General features: G+C 46.3%; 4 protein-coding genes across 4 annotated transcripts; 2 read left to right on the plus strand and 2 right to left on the minus strand.

Moving 5' to 3' along the window:
* Positions 1-410: 410 nt before the first annotated feature.
* Positions 411-2943, plus strand: Grip75 (gamma-tubulin complex component 4). Its single transcript, XM_017139579.3, has 9 exons — positions 411-429; positions 497-621; positions 678-822; positions 873-1158; positions 1214-1373; positions 1426-1932; positions 1990-2359; positions 2418-2694; positions 2765-2943. Exons 2-9 carry the CDS (start codon positions 559-561, stop codon positions 2910-2912), a joined length of 1956 nt encoding a protein of 651 aa, XP_016995068.2. The 5' UTR covers positions 411-429; positions 497-558; the 3' UTR covers positions 2913-2943.
* Cog4 (conserved oligomeric Golgi complex subunit 4) lies at positions 2696-5773 on the minus strand. Its single transcript, XM_017139578.3, has 8 exons — positions 5573-5773; positions 4780-5516; positions 4408-4723; positions 4219-4349; positions 3563-4166; positions 3319-3504; positions 3034-3260; positions 2696-2974 (listed from the first exon to the last, which is right to left on the minus strand). The coding sequence occupies exons 1-8, from the start codon at positions 5657-5659 to the stop codon at positions 2932-2934; spliced, it is 2331 nt and encodes a 776-aa protein (XP_016995067.2). The 5' UTR covers positions 5660-5773; the 3' UTR covers positions 2696-2931.
* Positions 5774-6098: 325 nt separating this feature from the next.
* LOC108055957 (alpha-ketoglutarate-dependent dioxygenase alkB homolog 6) lies at positions 6099-8702 on the plus strand. The gene is made up of 2 exons (XM_017139547.3): positions 6099-6240; positions 6308-8702. Exons 1-2 carry the CDS (start codon positions 6211-6213, stop codon positions 6962-6964), a joined length of 687 nt encoding a protein of 228 aa, XP_016995036.2. The 5' UTR covers positions 6099-6210; the 3' UTR covers positions 6965-8702.
* Positions 8703-8726: 24 nt separating this feature from the next.
* Positions 8727-10026, minus strand: LOC108055974 (uncharacterized). The gene has a single exon (XM_017139565.3). It carries the CDS (start codon positions 9589-9591, stop codon positions 8728-8730), a length of 864 nt encoding a protein of 287 aa, XP_016995054.2. The 5' UTR covers positions 9592-10026; the 3' UTR covers position 8727.
* Positions 10027-10074: the final 48 nt, after the last annotated feature.

Consider the following 10074-nt stretch of genomic DNA (forward strand, 5'->3'; position numbering starts at 1 on the left):
CAATTTGGAATGAACTCGCTTCGGAATTGGTAAATGAAACTAAAGTCTGCATTGCGGAATATGATTGCACCACTGGAATGCAAATTTGCAAGGACTTGCAAATCACACGGATACCTGCCTTAATATGGTTTCAAAACGGAAAACGTGTCGAGAAATACAATGGAAAGAAGGACAAAAAAGGGTTAAGGAATTTCGTGTCTAATATGATAGTGCCTAAGAGCTCTCAATCTTCTGGTCATCGAAAAACATTTTCAAATATGGCCAAGTTTACGCTGTCAATTAAGATTAGTTTGTGGTTTTATATGCTACAAATAAAATAAAAAGTCTTCGAAATTAAAAATTGTTCTTTTTCCATTTAGTTTAAATACATTTAAATTAGTTCAAGGTATAAAACCGTAAGAATTGGAGTGGAGTTTTTTAAACTTGAAAGTGAGTATCGTTGGCGGGAGCGCCTCTGACACCTATCGATAAATCGATTCTTTTTGGCAACCCATAGAGTGGAGCTGTGCCATCTCTTTTGGACATCTGGCGCAAATAATTACGAAGCCGACAGAAATTATGATACAGGACTTGTTAAACGCTTGCCAAAGCCCCGAGGGTCTGGGAATTAGATCCTTCACGGTAAGTAACGAGATTTTGCAAAGGATAATTCTCTAGCTTTAAAAACGGATATTCAGGACACCACAGTGATTGAGCACTTTATACATCCTTGCGAGAGGCATATATTTTTAAATATCCTTAAAATTATAAAAGTCCACCAAGAAGTCGCTCAGTTTACACAGTCCGTGGGATCGCAGAAGAACACACTTGGCCAACTTCCAGGTATGTTGGCTGAAATCGTACAAGTACCAGTTACTAAAACTTAGCCGCAGATCTTTCGGATGGCTATTACTTGCTCAATTTGGCCAAGGGAATCGAGGTCGCCCTAGAGGATTACCATGCCGAGATCAGGCGCCTGGAGAAGTACTGCTCGGAGAACGAGCGCACCTCGCTGTCCTACGTCCACGATGCCCTGCAAGTCAAGCTGCCAGTTCTGGTTTTCCTGAGGAACCTCATCATGGAGATCCAGGTGCGAAAACTGCGGGGATGCGCCATGCTGTACAACCTCCATCAGCAGTCCGAGCACGGAGACATTCAACTGGAGAGAGTAATCAGGAAGCAAGTTGCAATACTTTCATCCCTTTTCACCATCCTAATTGTATGCATTTTCCAGAATTATGAAGCCCGTTAAGTACGCATTCTTCTCGAGCCTGGCTCACTGGCTGTTGTTCGGTGTGATCGACGACGTCCACACGGAATTCTTCATTAAATTCACCTCAAACGATTCGGTGGACGGTAGCCTATGCAGCAAATCGGCCAGTAGTTCTGTGATGGTAAGGACTTCAGTATTTTCCTGCATTTTAATCATAATATTATGATTTCCAGAGCGCCGACAAAACCCCCGAGGACTATATATGGCAGTACGAAATCAATCTGGATCAGCTGCCCGGATTTCTGTCCTCCATTGTGGCCGAAAAGGTCCTGTTCGTGGGACAAACTGTGCTGGTCTTCAAGATGCGGAAAAACGTTACCGCGAAGAACAACACAGACCAATTGGCAGTGAAGCTGGCTGAACTGTCACGCGATGATATCTACGAACTGTGGAACGGCAGGGAATCCGAGTTCTTTCAGATGGTCCTGGACCTGAGCAACGACGAGACCATCAATGTCTTCCGCATCGAAAATGTTATAAACGATATCAAGAAGTACGTTAGCATGCGGCTCTCGGAAATAGCTGTTAACGAAGTGGATCTGGAGAGCCAAATGGGACTCATCAAAGACTTTTATTTGTTGGGACGAGGGGAGTTCTACTTGGAGTTCTGTTGCCAAATGATCGGAACCATGGAAACTTATCGCGAGGAGCGATTCAAGAATATCACGAGATCATTTGAGGTACTGGAAATACCATAAATATGTGAATTGTCATTTTAAATTTTAAATATTTTGCAGCTGGCGGCTACCGTCATGGGAATCTCTGATGACTTGGACCACTTTGCACTCAGTTGCCAAAGAAGCATCAGTGAGCCAGACGAGAGTTCCGACTTTCATATTCTGCAAGGCCTGAACCTCAAGTACACATATGAGTGGCCTTTGAATCTGTTGTTTTCGCCGAAGGCAATTGAACGATACAACAAGATATTTCGGTTCTTGCTGATTATTCGAACTTTTCAATACGAAATACAAAGAGTCTGGGCCAAGCAGACCTGGAAGGCTAAAACTTTGCCTGCGCCTCTGGATAATAAAATCATAAATCTTCGCAATCATCTGATGTTCTTCCTGAACAATATGCAGTACTACATTCAAGTGGATGTGCTTGAAAGTGAGTTTTTTTGAACCAAGCACTGTGCTGCGTATTTACGACCCACATTTTCTTACAGGTCAATTTAGTATTCTGATGAATGTGATTAAAAGCAAGGCTGATTTTGAAGAAATACAAAGAGCTCATACAATATTTCTGGCAAATGTCCTGTCGCAATGTTTCCTGCTTTCCGACTCAAACGAGGGCCAAAAAAATACTACCGGATGCCAATCGCAAAACCCCATTTATGGAACGCTTCTTAAACTCTTCAGTATATGCGACAAGTTTGCGCACATTACCCAAACGAAGGATCCGCCTGATAACTTTATGGGCGAGATCGACGATCTTAATGAAAGGTTCATTGTGTCAATCATTAATTTATTTCTCCAATTATTGTACGTAATAATAAAACTTTGTTTTTTACAGATTTGGTGTTCAAATTGCGAGCCTTATCCAACTATTAGTTGACGTTAAATCAGCATCTAGCTTGGGTCCGCTTTCTCAACTCCTTTTGCGATTGGATTTTAATCATTGGTTTAGTGCCAACCATAATGTGTCAGCATCGAGCAAATAAACGAAGGAAGTACCTTTACCTAGAGCTGTAATCGCTTTATATCTTCTATGCGAAAGTCGTTCCTGAAAATGATCAGTAGCGTTTTACAACGTTGTGTGATTTCATTGATTCATTTCATTACCTTAGCGTTAAAAATGTGCGAACTTCATTGGGTGTTAGGTGCCAAGTTGACATCTCCTTGTTATTCTCGGGATTCCAGTACTCGGAGAGCTCCGAAATCTTATCCAGATTTAGAAGGGTGGCAATTTGGGAGATCCGTGTCATCTTGTCTCTCACCGACCATGATGTGGCTCCAGTTAGGTAGCTACCCAAGGCACGGACCTCCTGATCGAGCACCAGACCACCGAGCTATGTGGGGGAATCAATTTGTAAAACGGGATTTGAAAGACCTTCTTTAAAAACCTACTCTGTTGAAGCTGATCTTTTTAATAGCTCGCTCCAGTTGCATCGTTACTTCGGTTGCAAGAATGCTGACGAGGGCATCGTAGTTCCGCGGACTCAGTGAGTTCTTGAAGGAGTTCAGAAGCCCATCCAACTGGACTATGAAAAACTGGACAAAGGTTTCCCCAGCCTCGTAGGCAGCAAGCTCCTCCTGCATCGAAAAAAGGCAATGAGCTTTCATACAGTCTCCCTTTAGTGTCAGGGCTTACCTCGTTTAAATTGTGGCTGTAATTTAGGAACTGGTTAATCCAGGGGTTGAGGCGAGGCTTTATGACACTGGATCTCAGCTGCTGCATTCCGAAATCAACGGTGGCTTTCAACGCATCGCGCACAGCCTTGAGTTCCGTCAGGCAGCTGTCCAGCAATTGACGCTCCACCGACGTCGTCTGTGGAAATGTGCCAGCAATTTCCTGTTCCATAGTCTGCCACAGGGTCTCAATATACTCTGTCGATATGTCGGCATTGTTCAACTGCACCAGGAAGTTGGCTCGACCTCGATCGGCATCGCTGGAATGTAGTTTTCCCTGCTGCAGGGTCGTTTGAATGGCATTGTATGCCTGGGCCAAGTCGATGTAGCCCGACGGGTATCCGCTTTTTAGGGGAGCCTTGAGTGCAGACACAAAATCACCGTCCAGGCAGGCAGCCACGTTGTTGATCACAGCACAGGTTCCGTTTATCGATTGCGTTGTCAAGGATCTTCGAATGGATTTGCGCAGAATGAAGAACACATCGTCCACCATCGATGAACATTGCTGTCCGGCTTCGTAATTGTCCAGACCGATGGCTTTGAGAACGCTTTCCTCCATAAAATATCTGGAAATTTGAATATAATGATAAGCGTCTTAGGAATCCTTTTAAGATCTACCTTTCTAATAGCAAGTAAGTGCTCAGAATTTCTTGCATTTGGCGACGCAAGTCTGAGTTTTTCATGATCTTCTCGTAGCGTTCCATTATATCCGCCTGCTCTTTTTCCGGCACACACTTCTCAACGTGAACCTGCAATTTATATTATTTATAATTAGGTGATGACTACAAAAGGCTAATTCGCTCTTGCCTGCAAGCGTCGTCGCATAAAGCGGAAGTACAACTCCACTCGGGCGTGCATGACGGTTATTTCAGCTATAATGGCATCGATTTCCTTCGGGTTCAGCTTGTCCACCGATCCGCCAGATGGTTTCCGATAATGCCCCAGAGCCTGAATACTGTTGCTCCCGACACTTCCGCCTCCAGCCGACCGCTGGGTGGATTCATTGACTTGTTTGCTGCGGTACTGAATCTGCCGGTTCTTGTTGAACTCCATCAGGAGGTTCTTTACCTCGGCATCGCACTCGTGCTGCAGAATGGCCACCATGTCAATGAGGGACGAAGATCTGCGGGATAGTCATTGTTATGAAAGATTTTGTTCATCAATATAGGTGCAACCTACGCTTGTCCGTAAAATGCTTCAATTATCGGCTGATTGACCTCCACCACCCGCGCAAAGTTCTCCAGAATGGCAGTCAATCGGTCTGCGTAGGCCAGTTGCAGGCGTGATTCGGCCTTGGCTATGTCCTGGGCGTTCCGCAGCTCCTTTTGCGCCTTGTTCGCCAGCTTCTGGCAAATGTAGACCGAAAACTTCTCGATTCCGGTGCGATGGCAGCCGACAAGGGGAAAGATCTTAAAGAATCTCTCCACGGAGGCCAAGTCGTCGGCCTTGACCGCCTCATCGAAGCGCTTGGCAATGAGGACACGGGTCTTCTCGGTGGCATCCTCCAGCGTCTTGACCGCATCGCTCACCGACGTTATGGAGCCCTGAACATCGTCGGCCGTGCGCCGCAGGAGCTGCTGATCCATCGCCAGGAAACGGGCAATGTGGGTGGCGCTCTTCTCGTAGTCCTCCTCGCCGATGGCCTTGACCACGCCCTGGCTGCACAGGTGCAGGTCGATCAGGTCGTGCACTCGCTGCTGGCACTCGGAGGCCCGGCACCTGGCCAAGTCCAGCCGGCGCACCTTGGCGCTCACGGACTCGGCCAACTGGGCGGTGTTTACGATCTGGTCGTTCAGCTTGTTCGAATCGCTGTCCACCGTGTGCAGCAGCGCCAGGGATCTCCCGATGCCACTCATTCTGGCCTCTATCTGGCACTGCTTGGCCAGCAGCGACTCCAGCTTCTCGTTGACTTTCGCCTGAAACGGTGTGAAAACATGAAGTCCATCCGGAATGTTATTGACTTGGCACTCACCTCTTCCTCGGCAATTCGCTGCAGCGCCTCGTCCACCTCTCCATTTGTGCCGATGTCCAGGGCGCCCAACTGCTCGAGAACACTCATCCTTTAATCGTCGGTCCGGCTTTCCGGATCTTCTATATTTATTATCCTATTTTATCCAATTGGCCTAATAATCTGATACGTGGAAAATAAATTGTTTTGCCCTCAATAGCGATGGGATTTCGGCGATTCTAGGTCGGGACGTATCGGAATGCGATATATCGATAGCTTCAAGCGAGTGGCAACGTTGATTAGAGGGTGTCATTATTAGGGGCATTCCTGAATTTGCACTTAATCAGCTGATTTAAAAATAATGCGATTTTTAAATAATTCAAACTAAAATATAAAGCAATTTGTAACGTAAACATTAAATTGTCTTGCTTTAAACTAGATTTTAATTTATTCTAATATTATTATTAGAAAACGAAATAGTTCTTCGACATGATATGTCGTCGGTATAAAAACTTCAAAATGCCGCGCCAAGCTTTTGAGCACGGGCACCCTACATTTCACAGCTGATGCGAAATTCAAAGCCCAACAAAAGTATTGATTTGCAGTAACAGTAATAAGAGTAGGATTAGCTTAGCGTAGAGTTCCAATAGATAATAATAGTCATGGATTTCACGGGCTTTGAAGTGCGCAAGGTGGGTGAAGAGCCGGGCGAAGATCGAGTGGAAACCAAGATACATATTTCTTTCCTTTCCCTTCCAGTGCCCACCGACTGCTATGTACATTCCGAACTTCATCACTTCCGAGGAGGAGCAGCGCATCCTGAGCCACATCGAGCGCACTCCGAAGCCCCGCTGGACGCAGCTGCTCAACCGCCGGCTGGTCAACTATGGCGGAGTGCCGCATCCCAACGGCATGATTGCCGAGGAGATTCCCGAGTGGCTGCAGAGCTACGTGGACAAGGTGAACAACCTGGGGGTGTTCGAGTCGCAGAACGCCAACCACGTGCTGGTCAACGAGTATCTGCCGGGCCAGGGCATCCTGCCGCACACGGACGGACCGCTCTTCTTCCCCATCATCTCGACCATCTCCTGTGGCGCGCACACCGTGCTGGAGTTCGCCAGGCGGGAGGACACCGCCGCGGAGCCAGAAGCTGGAGAGGATCGGCCCCGCGAGGTCCGCTTCAAGCTGCTCCTGGAGCCGCGCAGCCTGCTCATCCTGAAGGACACGCTGTACAGCGACTATCTGCACGCCATTGCCGAGACCAGCGAGGATGTGCTCTGCGACCGCGTCTGCAACTACGATCTGTGCGAGAACACCTACAAGATCGGCGACCACCTGGTCCGCCGCTCGCCCCGCATCTCCCTCACCATCCGCAACGTGCCCAAGACCAGCAAGATGAAGCTGAAGTTCTGCTAGGCTAGAATAGTAGTTGGCCATTCAATACAGATTGCACAGATGTTGACTACCGCACGTTTAACAAACCCACTGAAGGATCCTTGGGGTCCCAGGACTACGATAGCCTGCAACCTGAATCTTCCGCTAGACGTTTAAGCACTCGCACTAGCACACTAGCTCGCAAGCAATCAACGTTGGCCCACACAAAAGTGCTTTATTTATACCGTTAGCATTGTGTACATATATATAAATGTTTGTATTACGTATTACGGAGCAATAAGTTGGCCTGATCGGCGGACAGGCTCGAGCTGAATCCCTAGATTCCACCTGACCGCCGGCGGCTCTTAGATTTAGTTACGCGAGCAATTGAAGGGAGCAATCCGTGGTCTAGATTTTTGAAATATGTATGTAGTTAGCATATAGCTATATGGGTATTGCGTCAACTGATTTCGATTATGAAGTTCTTCAAGTTTTCTGGATTTCATAGAAATCTATTTGTTTGATCTAGGCCCAAATTCCAAGAGGTTACTATCGTACGATTAGTTCAAACTAGAGCCCTGCCATGAATGGATTCAATGAATTATTTTTTTGTTTTAATTAGAATTTTGTTTTTAATAGAATTGAAAGCATTTGAATTTTGAGTTAAGTAGAATTGAATGAATGAATGGCATAAATTCCGAAATAATTCAAACGTCAATTTCTTTTGAAGAAGAAAGGACCATAATTTTGTGATTAAATCTGCAAATCTATTTATTTGATCTAAGCCCAAAATTCCAAGAGAATACTATCGAAAGATTAGCTCAAACTAAAGCCCTGCATGAATGGAATCAATGAATTATTTTGAATTTTTTGTTTTATATGAATGAATTAATTAGAATTTTGAGTTTAATAGATTTGATTGATCTGAATTTTGAGTTTAATAGAATTGCATGGGTTTGAATTTTGAGTTTAATAGAATTGAATGAATTTGAATTTTGAGTTTAATAGAATTGAATGAATGAATGGCATGAATTCCGAAATAATTCAAACGACAATTTATTTTGAAGAAGAAAGGGCCCATAACTTTGTGATTAAATCTGCCTGAATTTTATTTACTAAGCAGTTAAAAATATCCACTTTTTGTTCTGAAAAGAAATCACAAAAAAATCTGGCAATTTCATAAAAAGTATTCATTCAATTCGAAATTAATTAGAAAAACATTCAATTTATTTCAAATGGAATTGAATTAAACAAATGATAAAACAAAAATTGAATGATTCACGCAGGGCTCTAGTTCAGACCAAAGAAGTATTTGTTTAAAATTATCCAATATGTTGGTTCTAGAGCAGCGGTCGGCACACACATACGTTGACATTTTGTGTTATATTTGTGTGAGTAATTTGCACTGGGCAGCTCATCGATGTGTGTGTGCAGACCGCTGTTCTACGTTATACATGTGCGAGCAGCGCGGCGGCAGAACAAAACCCTATGCTCACTTAATAGGGCGCTGCCGACCGCTGTTCTAGAGTAAGACACATTTTCTTCAAAAGAAAATTGACTATAAATCAGTTATAATATGTGTGAGTAGAGCCAATCAATGATTATCCGTTGACGAAATACCTCTTATATGTATGTTGAATGGAGCACGCAGCACATCGAGTACCGCATTCGAATGCTCTTTGCTCCGGCCTCCCGTGTCCAAGTGTATTTTTGTAACCGTTTTTTCCACCGCGCACCGCAAAAGAGCGAAGAGTTGCCAATAAACGTTACTATCTACCCACTGATCCTGCCGTCCTTCTCATCCCTTAGGCCTCCGCCTCCTGCCACTCCAGCCGGAACTCGCGCTCGAAGACCAGGCGATCGTACAGCCGCACCTCGCTGATCCGCGCCGAGATGTCCAGCCGCAGCTCGCTGACCGCCAGGTGGAAGTTCTGGCGCACAGTCCGCTGTTTGTCCGGCGTCAGCTGGTTGAGGGGTTTCCGGAAGATGCTCACGATGCGCTGCAGGTGGTACTCCACGCTGGCACAGCGCCCGATGCAGACCCACAGGTTCTCCGGATCGTGAATGTTGCCGGGAAAGCGGGTGCGCTGGTCGAAGGGCGCCTTGCCGGACAGCAGAGCCCGCACCTCGGCCACGATCTCCTGGTGCGTCCGCAGGTCCCGGGTGCTCAGTGTGGTGAACTCGTACTTGTCGCAGAAGTACATCAGCTCGGAGATCGCCACCCAGGCCTGCGAGCAGAGTGTGGCGTGGCTGTTGGACCAGTTGGAGTAGCCGGCCGGACTGGAGGACTTGGTGGCCACAGCAGTGGTGGCACTGGGAGTGGGGGAAGTACTCCGGGGACTTGCCGTCTTGGGCTTGGGCGTATCCAGGCCGTTTGTCGGCCTTCTCTCCGTGCGCTGCAGCTGCTCCATTTCCCGCTCGTGCTCCCGGGCCCTCAAATAGGCCTCCTTCTTCTGCTGCAGCTCCTGCAACTTGGTCATTTTCGGTGGTGAGTTGGACTTTGTGAAGATCGAGGACGCAGCAGGCGGAGGAGGAGCAGCCGGCTCGCTGTCTGTGTGGGCAATTGAAGAGCCGTTCGTGTCCAGCGATGCACTGCGTCCGTATTTGGCCCTGTAGCGCTCCAGCGTGTCCAGCGAGAAGCTGAGCTCCTTCTTGATGGCCCTCTGCATGGTTCGGTTTTCTGGCTTTATGTAATCACCTTGGGTGCTTCGGTGCTTCGAAATGCACGCGTTCCCTTCGAGAATTTACAGGCAAATGCGAGCGAACATTCCGCATGAAGAGAGACCGATCTCTTTATTTTTATCTTTTATCAATCGGCGGCGAGCCATGTGCACTTTATTTCGGTCTCTGCCAATACATTTTGATTCGCACACAAGTGCGTATGGATATGTTTGGATTTAAAGCACCATTTAGAAGCCCCACGGATGCAGATACGAAAATACCGAACGCACTTTTTGGGGAACTCATGCCGAAACGACCGAAATTTTTGATCGGTTTAATTCGGATCAAGGTTGGGATCGCTTCTGGGCTTTCAAATGGATCATGTTTAAATACCAAAATACAATTGCGTTGCAAAAGTGTAATATTTGTAAGTTTGCCAGACAAAAATTGTAAACGGCCTTTTTTTCAAAAATCGTTGCAAGATATTAACA

Source organism: Drosophila takahashii, chromosome 2L, assembly GCF_030179915.1.
Source record: "Drosophila takahashii strain IR98-3 E-12201 chromosome 2L, DtakHiC1v2, whole genome shotgun sequence".
Lineage (NCBI taxonomy): Eukaryota > Metazoa > Arthropoda > Insecta > Diptera > Drosophilidae > Drosophila > Drosophila takahashii.